This window comes from Carassius auratus, chromosome 41, assembly GCF_003368295.1.
Source record: "Carassius auratus strain Wakin chromosome 41, ASM336829v1, whole genome shotgun sequence".
NCBI classification, from domain to species: domain Eukaryota; kingdom Metazoa; phylum Chordata; class Actinopteri; order Cypriniformes; family Cyprinidae; genus Carassius; species Carassius auratus.
The window spans coordinates 6,489,682-6,511,456 of NC_039283.1; the positions used below are offsets into that span (position 1 = coordinate 6,489,682).

At 36.7% G+C, this 21,775-nt stretch overlaps 2 protein-coding genes across 3 annotated transcripts in view; both read left to right on the top strand.

The window, feature by feature from the left end:
- The first annotated feature begins 3,210 nt into the window (after nt 1-3,210).
- LOC113059952 (solute carrier family 2, facilitated glucose transporter member 1) lies at nt 3,211-11,999 on the top strand. Of its 2 annotated transcripts, none has more exons than XM_026228670.1 (12): nt 3,211-3,350; nt 3,993-4,134; nt 7,387-7,497; nt 7,595-7,755; nt 7,836-8,076; nt 8,515-8,677; nt 8,805-8,992; nt 9,740-9,844; nt 9,968-10,069; nt 10,182-10,250; nt 10,371-10,571; nt 10,661-11,999. In XM_026228670.1, the coding sequence occupies exons 2-12, from the start codon at nt 4,111-4,113 to the stop codon at nt 10,904-10,906; spliced, it is 1,611 nt and encodes a 536-aa protein (XP_026084455.1). In that variant the 5' UTR covers nt 3,211-3,350; nt 3,993-4,110; the 3' UTR covers nt 10,907-11,999. The 2 variants fall into 2 exon arrangements, with proteins under 2 accessions (XP_026084455.1, XP_026084454.1); XM_026228669.1 differs by having other exon boundaries at nt 3,219-3,350; nt 3,990-4,134.
- Nucleotides 12,000-13,460: 1,461 nt separating this feature from the next.
- Nucleotides 13,461-21,775, top strand: part of LOC113059953 (ephrin type-B receptor 5-like) — a 52,700-nt gene continuing 44,385 nt past the window's right edge. The window contains exon 1 of the mRNA XM_026228671.1: nt 13,461-13,664. Coding sequence (XP_026084456.1) covers nt 13,601-13,664 — 64 coding nt within the window. The 5' untranslated portion in view covers nt 13,461-13,600. The remainder of the gene's footprint in view (nt 13,665-21,775) is intronic.

The following is a 21,775-nucleotide window of genomic DNA, read 5'->3' on the forward strand; positions in this document are numbered from 1 at the left end:
ATGTGTTTGTGCTTGTGGGAACTGTATTCAAAACATGACTAATTCAATTCACAGGTTAACAGAGAAGTAAATGTCAATGATGATTGGGAATGGAGTTGGCAAATGGTTTATGGTTTATGGCAAAAAGAATACATTGGGTTAATTGCCATTTCAAACAATGCAGATGCTTTATTTCGCCCTTATGAGAGTAATGGTGTTTTAAATCTTGAATGATTGATGTAAACTATAAGGGGGTAATGTGCTCACAAATTTTTCTAAATATAAGTGATCAATAATGATCAAAAGAGAGGAGTGTTAAGGAAATGTTTAGTTTTGTTAATTTGGCATTGATTGCATTAATCTCATTCAGGTATCTTTTACATTCAGTGATCAAGGTAGTGTATATATAGTCCATAGGGACACTAAGTTCTTTGTGTAACCTGTGCACGTAACTGCTTTAGGCTGAAAAACAACTTCTAAAGAGGAACCATGTACCAGGACGGTCCGTACCAGGGAGAGGTGCGTGAGATGTACATGAGTTATGAGGTGATGTGCACTGGGCAACATGATTGGCTCAAAGGTCCTAGTCTGTCCTTCAATGTATCTTTTTACATACTATAAAAAGTGATTCTGTGAGTCTGTGTGTTATCTCTTTGCACACAGACTCTGAAGCTGTGTGTAAACCAGATCATTCTCTGCAGAGAGTTAAAGCAATACAAAGACAAATCTCTGTTTGGTTTTTCATTCTACAAATTGTTATTGAATTAGAATTTCCACAACACGTCTCACCTGGGACTGGACTGCTGCTGAGTGGTCCAAAGTTATGTTCTCTGAAATCAGGGTCCCCGAGTCTGGAGGAAGAGAGGAGAGGCACACAATCCACGTTGCTTGAGGTTCAGTAAAAAAGAATTCACAGTCAGTGATGGTTTGGGGTGCCATGTCATCTGCTAGTGTTGGTCCACTGTGTTTTCTGAGGTCCAAGGTCAACAACAAGGTTTTAGAGGACTTCATGCTTCTTGCTGCTTAACAACTTAGATGTAGATTTCATGAAGAGGACTGGGCACCTGCACACAGTGTCAAAGCTACAAGTACCTGGTTTAAGGACCATGGTATCCCTGTTCTTAATTGGCCATGATATTCTAATTGTGAAGAGGATGAAGCGATATGTCAGACCCAACAGTGCAGAAGAGCTGAAGGCCACTATCAGAGAAACCTGTGCTCTCATAACACCTGAGCAGTGCCACAGACTGAGCGACTCCATGCCACGCCGCATTGCTGCAGTAATTCAGGCAAAAGGAGCCCCAACTAAGTATTGAGTGCTGTACATGCTCATAATTTTCATGTTCATACTTTTCAGTTGGCCAAGATTTCTTAAAATCCTTTCTTTGTATTGGTCTTAAGTAATATTCTACATTTCTAAGATACTGAATTTGGGATTTTCCTTAGTTGTCAGTTATAATCATATTTAACAAGCTCAGTTTAATCCCGTTTCTTGAAGTAATCCTTTAATTGACCATTGTGCTTTATAATACAGCAGATGGCAATAAAGTTGCATGAATTAGTCCCACACTGTAATGGCAACATTATTAATACAGTTAAAATGTAGTAATTGGAATTAACTATACTGATTGCAGTCCCTGGAAATCCCTCTCTTTCTATGTATTTCAAACATATGATGCAAAACATCAGAGCAAAAGGTCAGAGATTCTTAGTTCGATTAGGTTATCCAGCAGATGCTATGCGTGTTATTCAAGGACACAGAGGAAGTGTAGCAATCAAGAAGTCAACAGTTAAAGGGATAGTCCACCCAAAAGTGAATTTTTTTATCATCATTTATTCACCCATGCTGTTCCAAACCTGTATGAATTTCTTTGTTCTGTTGAATGCAAAATACAATTTTCGGAAAAATCTAGGTAACCAAACAGTTGCTTTAAAATATGGAGAAGAAAAAATATTATGAAAGTGTTTTAATCCATAGAATTACATTTTTATAGGAAGTGGCATATCAAACTTGTGTTTAACAATTCCAATAGTTACTTGAAGTGAGAGCATAATCTAGTAACATGCTGTAAGAGAGCATCATATGTGTGTGCAACTTTTCTGACCTTTTTTTTTTTTTTATACTGGGTTTTCATTTAATCAAGCTCAAATGTTTCACATTTCTTTACTTTAGTTTGCATGCTTTATTGCATACTTCATATGCAGTTATAATGGTCTGTTAGTAACTTAAATGCACATTTAAAATATGCAATCCACATATTTTCATTTGTACAAGTCTGACCGTGTTGAACGTTTCTTTCATGTCAGTGACCATAGTACATAACTGAAGCATGTAGAAGCTTGACAGTCTGTGATCCTGTAGAATAATGGGAAATGGAGACCATTTGCAATATAGGTGTCTGTTTTTAAACAAGTGAGTTCCTAGAGAATTTGTCTTAAAAGGTTCAGAGTTTAGTTTATACTAAAAGATAAAACGACCACAGTGGCAGGATGATATCAATAGCTGATCTCAGTTCTCAAAATGCGTTTCCTTTAGCAAGTTCCTGTTCGTCTGTCTGAAAAACACAGAAAACTAGTACAGTGATACGTGTTGTTGTATTATATTAAAAAATATTGTATTACGTCGTGTTCAGTGTACTCACGCTTTCATTTCGGTATCTACACTTTCAGAAGCCAAATATGCAAATCTCTAATTTCTTTCTAAATTTACGCATCCGAATTTTTTTGTAATGCCTCTTAGCCATTTTCAATGAACAAAGTAACAGCTAAGTAGGCAGCGAAACATTTGTTATCACTAGATCACACACTTGCGTGACGTGCAAGCAAACCCCGCGAATTGTCCGGTCTCGGAAGAGAAGAATACTTGTTTACAGAAAAAAAGGGAAAAAAAGATGCCATTCTTTAACAGAATCACTCACATGACATCAATAACGGTTTTATTGTGCAAGACGGCAACTTTTGGCAAGTTTGTATCTGGTGGGATGCTGCGCCACAGGAACAGAGAAGCGATTCACGTCCATTCTATGCGGTGAATAACCAAATAAGGACATTAAAACCGGCTTTGCCTCAAAACCTCGTGAGCTGCCTATGTAGACAGCGTTTCGGTCTTCAATGGGGCGTTCCAAGTGATGCTCGAGATGCTGACCAGGAGGATGCGCAGTGCACTAGTTTTTGAGACGCGGCCGTCATTTCCAACTAAAGGATGTAAGTCGAGTGACTCAGATGTTACAGAAACAGGGGGAGCACACTGACGTGACGACAAGAAGTGCAACGTGCCGCTGCTCGTGTCTCACTCGCCATAAAAGCCACGAGCGCGAGAGTGTTTCAACACACACACCTACCTGATCGCCACGAGCTCTGCAAACATAAACGTAACTATAATTCTTTAATTATTATTATTATTACATAGAAATATAAAGGACAATAATTGGCCTTGGAACGATATTTTAATTTCTCATGATGATGCTGCTTCATTACTAACTGTTAGTAGGCTATTTAAAATGTCACGAATGTTGCCTTAAATATTTAAAATCAGCCTGCAGTGAAATGCATTGTACTACTTTGACCACTTTTAATTTTATTACTAACTTACAGTATATCAGAACGTACAGAAAGTATATTAATGTCATGAGTCAAGGAACTGCAGGAAGCTGTTCACTAAAGCAAGTTTTATTTTATTTACTGGTAGACTGTTTAAAATGGTAGTTGTTTAACTTTTGCAAGACTGATGCAGGATCGAGGATTTGATGTAATACCACTAAGACTGAGTTGTTTGAGCAATACATAGGGTGGATCTTGTGTTAACAGAGATGCCCCTTGTATTTGACTTCCACATTTACTTTGCAATGTGCTTTGCACAATACTGATTTGCAACTGGCATCTCAACACAGCAGACATCCGTTGCAGGAAATTGATTTTTTTGTAGTTGTTCTCGATGAAGACATAAAAGGACTGTCTCATTCCTTAGCATTGCTGACAACTATTATTCATATTCTTTTCCCTCCCTCTAGAAGGCCCTCTGCAAAATTTGTGTTTACCCTGAAAACATAAGTTTGGATTCACTGCAAAAAGAGGGAGAACAGAAGACCTCTGTCTCAATCGCAATAACTGATTTTCTCAACAGAGAGCAGGATGGAGAAGATGAAGGACAGTAAGGTAGAGTCTTTTCTCCTCTGACTCTGCATTTATACAGAATGAGTGGTGATGTTTAGCTTTCTTCTTTATGATCCATAAGTAAATGCTTTACATATGTCATTTAGGCATTTAGTCATAAATGAAAATCATTTCACATTCGTTTTTAATGTAGTGTATTATTCAGTATTACTAGTACTAATTTACAGCTTCATTATTAACAGTGAGTAATTACAAATATATTTTAATACATCACAAGTTGTAAGATAAATAATGTTTTTGTAGCTCAATTGGTAGAGCATTGCATTGTCAAGCGCAAGGTTGGGGGTTCGATTCCCCGGGAACACATGATAGGTAAAGATCGATAGCCTGAATGCACTGTAAGTTGCTTTGGATAAAAGCATCTGCTTAATGCATAAATTTAATTAAATTTTAATTTAAAATAACATTAAAGTATACTTTGGTTTATCATAAATGCTTGTCAGTATATTTTACAGTACACTTTACCATACTTCAACACAATAGAATTATGAAGCTACTAGTGCTAGGCAACGATTAAAAAAAAAAAATAGCGAGAAATCACATTATTGTCTGCTATTAATAACATTGTTATGCATAAAACTAATAATGCATTCAAAATTTGTGTATTTTTAACTTTTTTCATTTAAAAGTAGTCCTACTGCTAGGCTATATGAACATAATTGTAATAACATCAGGCTCCTTCCTAGAGACCTGCGCGATTGCGGGACCTATCGCGGCACGGGAAAAGACTTGATGAGCGTGTAGAGACTTGTGTGTACGGGATGCGAGAGAGTAATTAGGGTGAGCTCACACTAGGTAATATTAAACGTGCGAGAGTACATTTGACCCCCAAATCCTGGTTCGTTTGACTAGTGTGATCTCTCAGTTCAGTAGTCCCTGGCTCAGTTGGAAGAGGTGGGCAAGAGCGTAGTTCAATTATATATAGATCAGTGAGGGTGAGCGCTAACTTGACCGTAGTGAAGATCTTCTGATACATGTTGCATGATTGCGTCAATATTTCTGAGCGGCAAAAGTGATAGATCTGTAAAACAGGATATTGTGATAGGGGCTTGTGTTACCATGGCCCAAACAACTCAAAATAATAAACCACAAAAAAAAATCATTCACTTCTGTGTTGAGCGAGAGTGCTTTTCTGCGGTCTTCACTTGCTGTCAGGAACTTCCTATTTTCAACTAATAAAGCCATGATTATGAGCTTGTTGCATTCTTTTCTGTTAAAAAAATAACAGTGGACAGTGATTTGTGAAAGTTGATGCTTAGCCTAAATAATTTGATCAGGAGCATCCCCTCCTGTAACTCATGATTTGTCTGTATGTGTATTCAGAGCCGGTGAGCAACAGACTTTCATAATAATGAAAAACTGTGTTAATGTGCGGTAAAATAATAGTCGGCCTTAATCCATTAATCTGTTAACTCGATAATAACACGTTAACTTGCTCAGCTCTAGAACCTAGATATACAGTCCTGATTATCAAGAAAGAAGTCAAAAAAGCATGCGCCTTGCATTTAATATAGATTTAAAAAAGAATGCATTTTAATTTAATTGCAGATAACATTCGATTAAGTTTCCTTAAAAAAAAACATTCAGTTTGCATTTTGTAATTACTCTTATAAAAGTTTGCTAAAGTGTCCTTCCTCTTCATGAGATTAAATGCAGAAATTATGGTGTTAAATGTATTATGCATAATCTGCTTATTTTTATGGCAATTGTTTTCTAGATGTTTTCATAACGTGTACCATAGTTTGTGATATAGGTTTTACTACAATGTTCCAATATATATAAAATGCGGTTAACATGGAAGAACTGTAGCAAATATTTAGGGGATGCATATGGGCATCTGGTGCAGATTTTAAATGTTGTGATTTGTTTTTAATTCCCTCATGATTTGCAAGCTGACTGTGTAGCTAAAGTGTTTTCGCTAGTGGGTTTAATGAGATATCCTTGGTTAATGTCTGTTCAGGCTATTCGTTTTCAAATGATTTGACTCATCGCCTTAAGAAATACATATAAAAAAAAAACAGTGGGAGTATTGGAACATTGTATAAACTGCTTTGTCATCTTGGATTGCATCATGTCATTTGATTTAAGAAACCAAGATGTGCAAAGGGAACCAACAACGAGAAATGAATGTTTACAGCAGGGTTCAGTTGGCATGTTCAGACTTGAACATAAAATGAACAGCATCCTGACCGGTTCTTACTTGTTTTACAATGGGCCGACAGAATGGAATTTTCCAATCCAAGTGTGCAAATTTTGCATCTATTGCAGCTCATTATAAATCTATTAAGTGAGTCTAACACTATGTCTATTGATTTAATAAATTAATGTGGTCAGTTCCATTCAGGAGGCTGGGGGTTGCATGGTGAGATTTGGGGAGCAAATATATATATATATATGTGTGTATTAAATATTAATATTCAATATTCAATATTCAATATATTAAAATAGGAGTGCAGTGTTTCTTTTCATACTGACATTTGCCAAATGCAGTATTGAGGAAGTTCCTCAGAAGCAATCCACTACAGATTATTATAACTTAATGGAAAACCATTGCAAATTACCTTTAAAAAATGTCCAACAAATGTCACCTAATACACCGTATAACAGGCCTTCAGACGGTTAATCTTTAGAATCTATTACCCACATAGCGAAACTAGTGAGAACTAGTAAGAACTCGCCTAAATGTTTGTGGGGGTTTTTGTGGGTTTTCCTGTGCCACTGACATTTATTTGTTTCATCAGTCTGGCAGATTTTAACTCTTTAATCTCTGGCCAACTTAGGTTCTTCTGCAGCCGTACAGAAGATACATTGTTGACAGTGAGCTTAGGTTGTAATTTCTCTGAATTTGACACAAGATATAGGAACAGACCTAGAGAATCAGAGCAGCCAGACAGTTTCAGATTTTGTTCAGGAAAAAATGACACATGGAGACACAAGCTTTCCAGTTATTATTGCTTACACAATTTATGCAGCTGTCTTGTTCCGCTTTCACACAAACTCTGGGAAATACTGTATTGCGTAATAATATGTCAGAATTTGTGAACCATTTAGAACTGAATTGAGAATGTCTTTAGATTCAATTCAGTTGCTGATTTGAAGTAGCAAACATGAATTTGAATGTGAGGAAGTATAATTCAAATGAATGAATTGATGATCTTCAGTTTCTATCTTGCTTTCATCTCTACTCTCTAAAATGTTGCATGTCACAGTACGTGTATTGCTTCTTTTTGTCAGGGGGACAAAATGTCCTTTGTGACATGTTACCTGATGTTCTGCGTGTCCACGGCTGTCATCGGCTCCTTGCAGTTTGGCTTCAACACAGGCGTCATCAATGCACCCGATGTGGTAAGTGTTCATTACGCGAGTAGAATTAAACTTCAGAAAACAACACTTCATTACTTTATCACTCATTGTGAATCAAATCTCCTCTGTTGATGATCAGAAAGTGAAGAACTTCATCAGAAACGTGTCTTTGGAGCGCACTGGAATGCCAATGGATGAATCCACTTTGACAACAGTGTGGAGTATAACTGTTTCCATTTTCAATGTGGGCGGCATGATCGGGTCTCTTAGTGTTGGCACTCTAGTTGACAAGCTAGGGAGGTGAGAAAATAAAAAAATCTGTTTCTTTTAACATAAAACAAATGTACACACTTTATTCAGCATCCCTCTTCTCATTACAGATGGAAATCCATGCTTCTGTCCAACATCCTGGCTCTGATTGGTGGAGTCCTGATGGGTTTATCCAGCGTGTGCCACTCTTATGAGTTGATAATAGTGGGTCGTCTTGTTATTGGTGCATTCTGTGGCCTGTGTACAGGATTGACGCCCATGTTTGTGGGAGAAATTGCTCCAACAGCACTGCGAGGGGCTTTTGGTACCCTTCATCAACTTGGTGTGGTCATCGGCATCCTAGTTGCCCAGGTTAGATTTTCCTATCTTTGAATGTTGATAAGGGATGGCTCACATTATAAAAGAAACTATCTGTCATTATCTATTCAGTCTTTTCCCATTCAAACCCCATATACAAGTCTTGATGAAAAGATACTGAAGCTTGAAAACAATTCAAAAGCATCATAAAAGTGAAGTCACTGAGTCATTTGTGTGTTATATTCAGTCTTCTGATGTAATATAATAGCTTTTTACAAGTCATTTTTGCAATTGCATTACAACATTTTTTGTATGGCTTGGACCATTTCAATGACACTTTTATGGTGGTTATGGCTCCTTTTTGAACCTTGAAGGCTTCAGTCCCTATTTATTATACTTGGTCAGAATTGATCCTTACTGCTTTGCAATCTATTTATTATGTTTACTAAAAAATTTGTTATAAAAGGGTCATTTTTGTGGATTTCATGGTAGATCTTAGGTCTGGAGTCATTGCTGGGGTCTCAGTCTTTGTGGCCACTGTTGTTGGCCCTGACGGCAGTGCCTGCAGTGTTACAGAGCATCATGCTGATCTTCTGCCCAGAGAGCCCTCGATACCTGCTGATCACTCTGAACCGGGAGGAAGAGGCACGCCAAGGTGAGCCTGCGATTTCAACTCCAGACCTGCCGCCCCCGCCTCAATCACAGAAGTGCTGGAGCAGCTAAAGTGCATTTACTCTTCTGTGCTGACTATGTATGTCTTTTTCTCTTTGTTTTGCTGTCAGTGCTGATACGACTTCGTGGGTATTCAGATGTGGAGGACGACATTCGTGAGATGAAGGAAGAGGCCGTGAAGATGTCCATGGAGAAGAAGGTTTCTATTCCAGAGCTGTTCCGTAACTCCGCTTACAGGCAGCCTCTTATTATCGCCATAGTCCTGCAGCTGTCCCAACAACTGTCCGGCATCAACGCTGTAAGTCTCACACGCCACACTTCATACAAAAGTTCCCACACCAGTTACGTACAAATCGGATGTTTGATCAGCTCATCCCTTTAAACATTTCTATAGCCAACAGAGCCTTGTTTTCCAGGTAAAAATACTTAACATATCCATCAAAATATTTGTTTTTCCTTTGCAAAAGCTTTGGGTTTTGAGGTACAGAAGTAAAAAAAAAAAATGCAGTTCTTTATATATTTAGGCTGTCAAGTTTACAGTGTTAATTTAATCAATTAATGATGAAAAAAAATATGCATTAAAATTTTTATGGAAGATATAGAAGATTAGTCAGAACAAATTTATTAAGGCCACATTGGAAAAAAATTATATGCTATAACTAGATGGATTGCTGTGGTCTGTATATATACTATGTACTATTATATATTATATTTATTTTTCCCTCATTGGCAGATTTTTATGCATAAAAACAGTCGAGATGATAAAATTAAACATTTATTTTAATAATACTCTAACAAGTTGTAATACATTACATCTTTTTCCCCAGTAAATGTATCTTTATTTTAAAATAATGTTTAGATTTTTTTAACTGAAAAACCAGACAAACATATTAATAATTTTTTTGCAGTGTTTTTTACAACCCTTAATTCTTGAACTTCTATCGATTTCTAAGGCTTCCCTGCATGTTTCCCCCCTCTTCAGCATATAATGTTGATTAGAATCGCCCTCAATGTTGAAAAGCTGTGTTTTCTGTAAATGTTCCAGGTCATTTATTACTCTACGGAGATCTTCAGAAATGCAGGTATCACTGAGGCAGTCTTTGCCACCATTGGAGTGGGTGCAGTCAACACTCTCTTCACTGTCATCTCTGTGAGTTCACACAGCTGAGCTAAAATACTCACACAAACATTTTTTAAGACTTTTATGAGGAGCATGCTAAAACGTTGTATCTTGAGGGCTGTGTTTTGATTCTCCCTCTGTTTTGCTCAACAGCTCTTCCTGGTGGAGAGGGCAGGAAGAAGAACTCTTCATATGATCGGTCTGGCTGGAATGGCTGTCTGTACTCTGCTAATGACCATTTCTCTTGGTCTTGTGGTGAGCTTTGGACTTTTGGGACTTATATATATATATATATATATCATTACATATCATTAAATAGCTCTAAATGATAAACCACTAACATTTTTATGTCTTTTATGTCCTTAAGAAACCTACAGGAGCGAAGGCAGAAATGACTGCTAATGTGACTGCCATCTCCGATTCTGCATCTGCAGGGGTCAGTGTACGATCTTACTAAAGAATGCCAACTTACATCTGTGTTGGAAGTCATTCCCCTAAATGTATCGTTTCTCTGTGTCTCTCTCCAAATGGTTTGATTTGCGCATACGGCTTGCAGGGAACTTCAGCGATCAGCATTCTGGCCATTCTGGCAGTGTTCGGATTTGTGGCCAGTTTTGAGATGGGCCCTGGACCGATCCCATGGTTCATCGTGGCAGAGTTATTCGCTCAGGGTCCACGTCCGGCGGCCATCGCTGTGGCGGGATGCTGCAACTGGACCGCCAGCTTTCTTGTCGGGCTGCTTTTCCCGAAACTATTGGTGAGAGCCCTGTCAACGAATTCATCAGTATCACGCTTTTCAAGAACACAAAAACTCAACGCATTATTGTGATCTTGCTTCCTTTTCAGAAACTGTGTGAGGCGTACGTCTTTATCATATTCCTCATCCTCCTTATCATCTTCTTCGTGTTTACCTACTTCCGGGTTCCCGAGACCAAAGGCCGGACGTTTGAGGACATCGCCAGTGGGTTTTCCAATGCCGCAGGCTCCAGTGCTACAAACTATACTTCCCCAGAGGGTGCCGTCACGATGCCAGTATCCCCAACAACAGACAAGATTCAGATGGCTGAATTACCTGGCCACGAAAATAGATGAGCAAACCTAGAGAAAAATAAAACCTAACCCACACATACAGCCCACAGTAGAGAACAGATGCAGCTAAATAATGGGCATTATTAGAAAGAGATAGCGTGGTGTATTTATCAGGTAGATCAGTGAGATGGACTACTTGATATCACACATCAGTGTTTTGACAAATATTTTCCAATGTTACCCTGCATGTGTTACAGATAGCAGCTGTTCAAATTATTTGCTTTCGTCAAACCACTGTTATTATTGAGTTGGGTTAGCTCTGAAAAGGTGATAGGGTTTTAAAAATGGCCAGGTCCACTGACCTGGAGGTACTAAACAATGTTATGTTTTTTGAAAACCTTTTTATGATTGGCAGTTATGAAGTCATTATGAGCTAGGAAGTGTTTGTTACAGATGTTAAATTACTGTATGTTTAATTAGACTTAGAGTTTAGTTGTATTTTTAAGATTACTAACATTCTACTGAGCACTAAGCACTTGTCAGTAATCATGGCAAATTCAACTGATTACTTTGACTTAAATAGTTGGTTAGCAAAAAGGATTAATTTAACTGTTTAAATTGGATTTTAATTTCTAGATTTCCAGTATGTTTTGGGGTGTCCCTTACATGTTCATTTATATATTTAGTATATAATATTATAATTATATTCTCTCTAACACGTTGTAATATATTAAACAATTTTTACAGTTACATTTTTAAATAGTGTTTAGATATTTGTACTGAAAAACAGATCAAACTTATTAATGAATGAATGTCCAGTTATGTATTTCAGCATGTGTTGCTGTTTATGTGGATGATATTGGTTGTAAAAGTCCCGCTGAAGGGATGAAGTATCAGTGTTTAAATGGTGTTCAAAAGTTAAGTATTTCTCATGATGACTGTCACTCAACATGACTCAATGGACAGTATTTATACAGAATCATATTAAAGTTAATTATGTCACCAGTCATCACAAGCACACATTTATTGTTTAATAGCCCGATTTGAGGTTTTTAACTAGGCTTTTGGTTTTGGGGGGTAGTTAAGACACTGTAAAAGTTGTTGTTTTGTACACTGTTTTTGCTCTACTGTGTAAATATATATTTTTGTTAGCACTATTCTGACTGGATGATTGAGATACTTTCTGGAGTTCTATCAAGTACACACCAAAGATGTTTTTTGTTTTTTTGCTTTTTTTTGTGACTGTGTGTTTAAAATAAATTTATATATTTGTTTGTATTTATAGTTTTTATATTGCTATTTTCAATTTCTTATGGTTTTTATTATTATTTTTATTATTCAAACAACTGTGTCCTAAATGTGTGAGAGCACTTGGAAGCATATATTTATTTTGTGAAATTGACCAGATTAAAACATTCCCATTGCACATGATTGAATGTTTGTGACTGTTCACATCAAAGGAACCGTATATATATTTTGTGTCATGACAGGTCTGTTTCTTACCATGTTGCATCATATCATACAAGTCAAGTATGCAAACAGATATTGCTTTAATTGTAAACTACAATAACGGAATAGTATACTCTAATGATAGCATCAGGTTTATTTACATATATTTTTTAAAGAGGATCTTCCACTGTGCTTTAATTATGCACTTTAATTAGTCTTTTAACTACACATGCTTAAAACTAATTAAATATTTATATTTGTCTCTCTCTCTCTCTCACTATCGTTACATTGTACAATTGCGATATGACACGAGATAAGATTGTTTTATTTTATTTTTGTAAAATCTCTAAATCTTGACAACTTCCCCTGCTCATCGAGTTTTTTTTCTAAACGAAGTTGGCTTTTTGTACTTGTAGAGACTTGCCATGGCTTTAATACCTCCATTGGGACTACGGAACTGGATAAATCAAAATAGAGTTAAAAAAAAAAAAAAAGGAGGAGATTGCCTCAAAGACTGTGAGTGGAAAAAATGGTCAGATTATACGGTTTCTTTTTCACTTGTGTGTTAAATGATTGGACAGAATGATCAGGCTTCTCCCGAGTTTACTTTTATAACTGGATTCATTCGAGTCACTGTGTCCATCAGGGGGCGCTGTTTTCAAAGACATAATTGAACAACACCGTAGACTTCTGGAGTTCAGCAGCTTCTGAATGACTGTCTACATTAAATAACATTTGTAGCCTGTATGTGAGTGTGGAAAATGGGACATGACCAAACCTAGCAGAAAATATTCAAAATATGTTTTTTTTCCCAGGAATAAAAGAAGGAACTGAAAGAAGAGAGGAAAAGAAAACACACAGGCAGGTTTCCAAGTTTCTTTTACTGAGTGATGCATATTTCCAATTTGGCTGGCTGTGCCCTATCAGCATGCCAAACCAGAGCCTTCAACAAATTTGACTGTGAGAGCGTCTGTCTCCTGCATGTCCGGACACTTTCTGCAAACAAGATGAACTAGTTCTAGGCTCTCTGTCATGGTGAGTGGCTAAAGTCAGTTTACTGGTCCCTTCACCCCCCCCAACCCCCCCCCCCCACTCTCTCTATTCTTTGCTCAGTGACTTCTCAGTCACAATCATCATCATACATAAATACTCCTCCCTGCTCCCCCACCCCCTCTCTTTCTCTCCTCTCTTTAATCTGAGATAAAAACGAGCAGACAGACTCCTCCTCCCTTCCCTCTCTCTCTCTCTCTCCTCCTGTCTCCCTCTCCTCTGTTCTTCCTCTCTGGACTTCTCTTGTGTGCTGCTCTGATGGAAATGTGGAGGATCTTTCTGTATGTCTCTCTTGTGGTCCAGCACAGTTCAGCAGAAGAAGGTATGAAACTTCCGTTGCTCCCCTGGTGTTCTCAGCTTTTTTTTTTGTTTTGTTTTGTTTTTAGTTTTTTAGTGGGGGGGGGTTTGGTCTCCTACTGTCCGGTCCAGTTTGAAAGGTGTGTCAACGTGTAGAAGTCTCTGAATGAGTTTGTATGTCTGTTTGGGGTTTGAACAGTTCACTTTCGTTTCCATCTGCATGTGTTTGTGTCAGGCTGAGGCTGATGATCTGAGCGGACTCTTGTACTGTATAATGAGTGGCTGTTTGTGAGATGTTACTGTGAATTGAAGAGCTCTCTGTGGACCCTGCCAAGCTGCATTTATGCTTAACAAAGGGGTGTAGAATAGAGCCAGCGGAGGGGTGAATAATTTGTTGTGTAACCTTTGTCTCTCTCTGACTCTCTCAACCCCCCAACCTTCCCAACTCACTGCCCCCCTTTTCAGATATTATAACTGTTATAATGACCTTTCTCCTCCCCACAGACCATTCAGCCCTCTGACAATACAGACACTCCACTCACTTCAATATACATTTTTCATTCTGTCTGTCTAATTTTTCTATTGGCTAAATGGTGTTTTCAGTCAATGCATTGCAGACATGAGCAGTTTAAATAGATGGATTGATGAAGTTGGCATCTCTTAAAGAGCTCTTGTGAAAAAGCTCTTAGTGACTCATTTTCTGTGTGTGTGTGTGTGTGTGTGTGTGAGGTATTTGAATGCCAGAGTCTGTTAAGAACATGTTGTCTCACAGAAGCTCATATGTGCTACTGTTTTTTTTTTTCCAAACTTATCAGAATCAGCCATTGTGCTTTGCACTTTTCACACGAATGCACATGTTTATGCACATGAATGGTAAAGACCATATATAACTTTATGGCTATGCAGTGTAAAAAGTGGAAAGAACTATATTTATACCTGATCAAATTATTACAAAAGAGGGCCACTGCTAAAATTCACTGGTGCATAATAGTTGTTACCAACTGTTGTTAACCATTTCTATTCATCAGTTTAAATTAAAGTACTTTTCAAAGTAAATAAAATGTTTAAAGCATGATTACTATACATACAATATTACCAATGCATCTTACACAACAAAAGCAGTGACAATACTACAGCTACGATAATGATTTTAAAAATAATATAAAAAATACGGTGCAATAAATAAAATAGAGTACAAGTAAATAAATAAGTACATAACATTTTTTCAGCGAAGATCCATTAAATTCATCAAAAGTGATAGTCTTTTACACTGTTGGAATTTTTTTGTTTTTTGTTTATGCCTATTGAAAATAAATGCAGTTTTTTTGAAAGTTCTGTTCATCAAAGAATCCTGAAAAAGTTTCCACAATTTTTTTTTTTTTAATTAAGCATTACTACTGTTTTCACCACTGATAATAATAAGAAATGTTTCTTCAGCAACAAATCATCATATCACAGAAATAATTTATGTTTTAAATTGTATTTAATTAATATTAAAACTGAAAAACTGAAATTTTGTTATTTAAAATTGTAATAAACATTACTATTTATACTGACTAGTATTGGTAACCCCAAACATTTCTTTACAAAAATGCATAAAAAAATATTTTTGACCCCAAATTTTCAAATGCTTCTGTAAATAAATAAACAAACAAATAAGCATCAATCAATCAATCAATCAACAGATAATCAACAAAACATGACAATATTTTTTACAATGTGAAATCTTGGTACATTTTGGGAGTAATTAGTTTCTTGCATTGCCTAGAGAGCTTGCATTATAGCACATACTTTCCCTGCTATCGTAACATGGGTGTAAGTGAATTTTTAACCCCCCCAAAAAGACATTGTGAACACACTGTTAAAAATCGCTGTAAAAAAACGGCCAAATTTCAACAGTAACATACTGTTTTTCATTAAAACAGTGCATTCTGGGTAATATTCATCATTTTCGAGAAGGTAGCCTGCTGCTATATATCGTAAATTAACAACTTTCAAAGTCGACACTCAGCGGCTGTGTTTCAAATCACACCCTACACCCTCATTCACTATTCCCTACATGAGTTTACTAATATAGTCCACCTGACAGAGAGAATGAACACTAATGAGTGAATTCAGACACTGATCAACAGCTGCTGTTAATGAGTAGAATCACTGAAGAAAAAAAAAAAAAACATAACAAGACAAACACATGAAATACAACTGACTTCAGCCACAGCCTTAGATGAAATCAACTGAAGATTTAAACAATCAACAAACAGCTTCACCAACTTCACACATTACTAACCAGACTGACTTTATTTCTATCAGATCAGAGATCAGAGATCAGAGATCAAAAGATCTTACTGAGAATTACAGAGATTTAGATGATAATGTTACTGTTTCGTTTGATGTTACCATTGCAGAGATCAGTGTTTCCTTTAGTTGGTCTCCTGACCCTTGACTTTTGTACTTTACATTTTGTTTCATTGCTGTATTTGTATCTTCATGATACATCTGTTATAGCAATATTAATTTTGATAGTCAAGTGATTATGGCTGTTTCTAGCAGGCATGATCTACTAGACTGACTTAAAGTGTTGTTATAGTAATCAAATATTAATTTGGTGTTGAAATATTTGAGAGAATGACACAATTTTTTTATGTTTCTTCAATTTTGTAAGATAGAAAAGTAGTGTGATAACCAGTATTTATGGATTTAACGACTAGTTTTAGTTAAAAAAATATTTCGGGCAGCAGTCCCCACAACACTCAAAGAGAGAAATAAACAATCAGCATATGAATCTCAACAATGGTGACAATCAAAAGGTTCATGATGCAATGCATGCTGGGTACCAGCACAGGATAAAACTCATCCATGATTCCCAGCATGCATTGCGGCATGAATAAATTATGCCCCTGAATTGTTCACTTATTTTCTTGAATTCTTATGTGCTTATGATTTGGCATTTGTTTTAAGTTTTAGTAGCATGTGTTGTGATGTTCAGAACTGATCTGTTTATCTATTTTGTGGATTGTCACCATTGTTGTGATTCATACGCTGATTCTTGATGTTTCTGTCTAAACTTCATCAAAGGTTTTTTTTTATTATGAGTGAAATTTTCTTAACAGTCTTTCATGACTTATGGCTCAGCAGTGTTCCTTCTTATGCTGTAGTACAAATATTCAATAAGAGAAGAGACATGGGATTAGATCAGAAATAATAGTGTTTGTTCTTGTCAATCTATAAACAACAATACCAGCTTTTTTTCTTCGGTGTACTTTTGTTTTGCTATAACAGGTTCCAAGGTAGCATTGTTACAGCATGTAAAAAAAAAAACTTAGTTGTTGAAAAGTCACGTTCAAGAGCCCAACTAAAGTAAACACTGATCTCCATCATGGTAGTGAAAAAAACACCTAAACCTATTTAACTCTCCATAAGTTCTTCTGTAGACATCTGACAGAAATAAAGTCAGTCTGGTTAGTAATGTGAATCTGGTGAAGCTGTTTTAATAGTTGTTTAATCAGATCTTGAGAGATTTGATGTATTCTTTTATTCAGTTGATTTCATCTAAGGCTGTGGCTGAAGTCATTTGTAGTTCTTGTGTTTCTCTTTCCTTCAGTGATTCTGCAGGTGTTTATCACTAATGCTCAATCATCAATTAATCACCGAATTATCTCATTAACTTCACTGACTCAGTGTTACTCTAACACTCTGTAGTGTGCACACATTATAAGTGTTCATTTAAAACTGAGGATTTTCTTGTGGGGTTTAAAGGGTTAAAGATTTAAGATGAAGAAAAAACAGCATGAAACATAATTTAACAGTAATAAACTGTAATTAATTTACAGGAAACAAACTGTAGAAAAACAGTTATTTGCTGGCACCCCTGCTGCCAGTAAATAACTGTTTTTCTACAGTTTATTGCCGTAAATTAATGGTTGCCAGCAAAAAAAGTGTTTTTTCTACAGTTTGTTGCCGTTAAGTCAAGGAAAAACAGTAATATACTGTAAAATGTAAACGTCAGATTTACCAAATGAAAAAAAAAAATTATTTTAACTAAAATAATTGTGAACATCCATAGAAAAAAAATTAGGCAAAGTCATACACTGATAATGAGAGTAAATACTGAACTTGACTGTATTAATGTGTGTTTGCACAAGAGAGATCGTTTAGTTTAATGTAGTTTGTAGTTCACCATTGTGCTGTAGAGTAGAGCCTGTGCTTCAGTCAATGATGAGCCACTAACGCTGATCTTCTGCTGCTTTATATAAAGGCAGTAAATGTGGAGTTGCTGATACAGTGATGATCTCTGTGTTAAGTACTTCAGCACATACATGTGCAGTGTAGATGACAATAAGCTGCAGTGATTTGAGTAAAAGTCATGTATTTAGTTACTTTATTACTGCACATTAAGTGTTTGCATCGTTATATTAAGAAATATTCCTTCTCAGTGGACTCAAATGAAATAAGTTCATAGTACTAACATCGTAGGAATGCTAGTTTTAAAAACTAGAACTGTTTGAAGCAGTGGGAGTGGAGTTAATTTCCATGGTAGAATTTACGGTAAAATACTGTTAAAAAATAAGAGTGGTAAATTAATGGTTAAGAGCTGTAAATTAACAGTACTTTACTGGCGCCCCTGCTGCCAGAAAATTACTGTTATTTAACGGCAATTTTTTTTACAGTGACACAGACCTGCATTTAAGACAAAGATATAGATAGAAAAAGACCAGTCTGAGTGTTTTGTGCCCATATTGCAATAATACTAAATTAAAGACTGCTATACACTTCAGTCCCATAACACACCTCTGCTCTAATGACTCTAGGTCGTTCCCTCAAGGCCATAACTCTAAACTAATTCAGCAAACCCCTTTACCTGCCCTCCTATAGCAAAATACTATACCTTTCATCACATTTAACTAGTCCACGGCCATTCCCTCAGGCCCATAACTCTAAACTAATACAGTTGTACCTGCCCTCCTGGAGCAAAGACCCTTCATCACCTTTAATTAAATCTACAGCCATTCACACAGACGCTGCCTTTTTATTCACATAGTGTCCCGTACCTTCAAGACCTCTGGAAGGCATTTGCAGGTCTGCTAGTGAAAATGCCCTCCTGACCGCATCAGACAGGTCTCAGAATGGCGGCCCACATAAGGTGAAGTGCTTCATGTGAAATTAAACAGCTTTTATAAAGCTATATCGATACGTTTTAAGTCTTCATCTCATGTGAGTGATTTTTTTTATATATTTTCCCAAAACAAAGAAAAAAAACTTTTATTCAGCAAATAGCGTGGAATTGATATAAAAGTTACTCATATATTCTATTTTAAATCAACGCTGTTTTTTATGTTTTATTAATCAAAGACTCCTGAAAAAAGGTATCACAGTGTTCACAAAAATATAACTGTTTTCATCTGTTTTGATAATAAGATAATAAAAATGTCTCTTGACAAATCAGCATATTGAATCATTTAGCACTGGAGACTGGAATAAATCACAGGAATAAATTTAATTTAAAAATCTGTTAAAATGCAAAATAGTTAATAATATTTCACAATATTGCTGGTTTTGCAGTTTTTTTGGCCAAATAAATGCAGCCTTTATGAGCATAAGAGAAACATTAATTATATATTAGTACTGACATACTGAGATTTTAAGATTTCCAGTGACCTGCACTGACCCACATGCCCATGGCACTCTCGGAATATGAGGCTAGTTTCCAAATAGAGCAGTCAAAACTTTTCAAAACACAACCCAGCTCAGAGAGAGAGAGAGAGTTTGTCCCTACTGCAGTCTTTCCAGCCTGGACTGAAGACAACACCATAAGGTCAGTCCCTGAGGTTCGGGTTATAAAAATGACGGTGCCCTCCTTTAGTGGTAATTAGCCTCCACTTGACTCTTCAGGAGTGTTGTGATGAAACGTTTTGTGTGTGAGCAGATAGTGCTGATTGAGAATGCACAAAGCTTCTCTAAGAGAAACAGAATGGTTTAAAAGCCTCACATTCTGGTAAAAGCAGCTTTTACACCCACGCCCATGTAAAAGATGGAGCTGTGAAGGAGGTGAGGAGGATGGAGAGGTGCAATGAGAAAGGAGAAGAGCACAGGTTCATGTCATGCCTCGCACAGAGCCACAAAAAGATCACTCAGACAGCACAGCTTAGACTTCACTAGACTGTTTTCCCCACATTGCTAGCTCTGTTTCATGCCCACCTCTTCTCAGGTTGGATATATGTGTGTCTCCTTGTGAGGTCTCCCACTGTCTGTATATTGAGTCACGCAGCTCAGCTCTCAGATTTGTACCCATCCAAGCTCAAACTGTTGCCGCAGGCCAAAATGCATCACCCTGCTCTGCTCCATCTTCAGCTGCTCCCCTCCACCACTCCTTTCGCTAGCTAGCTTTAGCTTTAGCTGCTTAATATCAAAAGTAATTTACTTAAGCAATTTGATAATCTGAAAAAATTCTCAGTGAACTCTCATGTGGAAGGATGTAATATAAAGATATAAAGTCATAATTGTTTGTGTAAATCTGAAAGTCGTGAGATATAAATTCACAGTTGTGAAATACAAACTTGCAATTATGAAATTAAAAAGTCCCATGTGACATATATATTGCAATCGTGCAATACTGTATCACAATTAAATCAATGTTGTAACTTTGAAATTAAATTGAAATTGAAAGTTGGAGTAATGAAAACTAAAGTTGCAGTAGATATAAAATTGCATTGTGGGATACAAATTGCATTAATACATTTTTAAATCACAGTTATGAGAAATAAATGTGAAATTGTGAAACCTTAAGTTGCAGTGGTGAGATATAATTCCACATTATGCAAAATTACAATTAGAAGTAAATAAAGTAAAATACTTTTATGTAAAATACTTTTACAGAATGCCAAAAAATATCATATTGCTACTTCAACAAGACCAGTTCATTGGTTTTAGATCTGACTCTAAAACCAGTTCATTTAGAATGTTTCCATATAAAGCACATTATTTGAGTATCTGGCAAAACACAGCAGTCTAGTCTATGCCACAAAACTGTGGTCTTAAATGTTTGCCCCTGCCCAGTGGCAATAACATGAATGCACAACGATCACGTAAGAAACTCTTTGTACTTCATAAAAAAATAGAGGTGAAGTCAGCTCGCTAGGAGCAATGATGGCAGAACATGCCAAGCTCCTTATTACTGTATGTGCCACTGTGTGTGGGAAGATTTTTAGGACACTGCATGAAATGTGCGTTGTGCTCAACTCGACTTACTTGCAAAAGTTATAAAAGTGAAAAGAAGAACACTTCACGCTTGCCTGGAGAACTGGTGTGTGCACAGGTCAAGCCCTTGATGAGTCAAGCTGAAAAATACAGCACCCCTCAAGGGCCAAATGAGAAACGTCCAGGTCCAAACTTGCAGGCTACAGGAGGAGAAGGGTGCTGCCAGTGCATGTGAGTTAAAAGCAGTGTTTTGTGGAAAGACACACACCATAGAAAAGCTTAAATTCGAGCTAAACCCAAAATGAGGAGTTCTGATAACATTCACTGACGTGCATTAGCTTAAATCTGGAATTGTGCTAATCCCTGTCTCGCTCTTGCCATCTCTCTCCATGGTTTGTTGGTAACGAAGGAGTGACTGTGTGTGTGTCCTTGGGTGACTGTCTGTACACAGGGACATCTGGTGCAAATTAAAGAGATGATGCCAAAGTTACACAAACACACACACACACACACAAACACACAGGCATACGCGTTAAAAAAACACACTGCAACCAAAAGAGATCTTTGGAAACAGTGTCGCATTAGTCATACACATCTGGGTTCATGGAGTGTTTCTGAACTTAAAATATTTTTTTGCGTTAAAGTTGATTTAGCAAGTGTGTTGCAAAGTGTTTCTTCAATTTTAGCACTTAGAAATGACTCTTAAATAAAGAAAATAGTTTGTTTAATTTGTCTAGCAACATTTCTCATTAGCAGACATACATGCATCAGAGGAGGATTCTGACCATTCCATAATAATTTATATAGCAAATTTCCAAAGCTCAACGGCACTTTACAATCAGTTTAATACAGAGAGCAGACAAATTAATTAATTTTCCCCTTGAACAATCAAATGCACTTTCCTCCCTATCAAATGTGTTATTAAAGTAAAGTGACGTGACA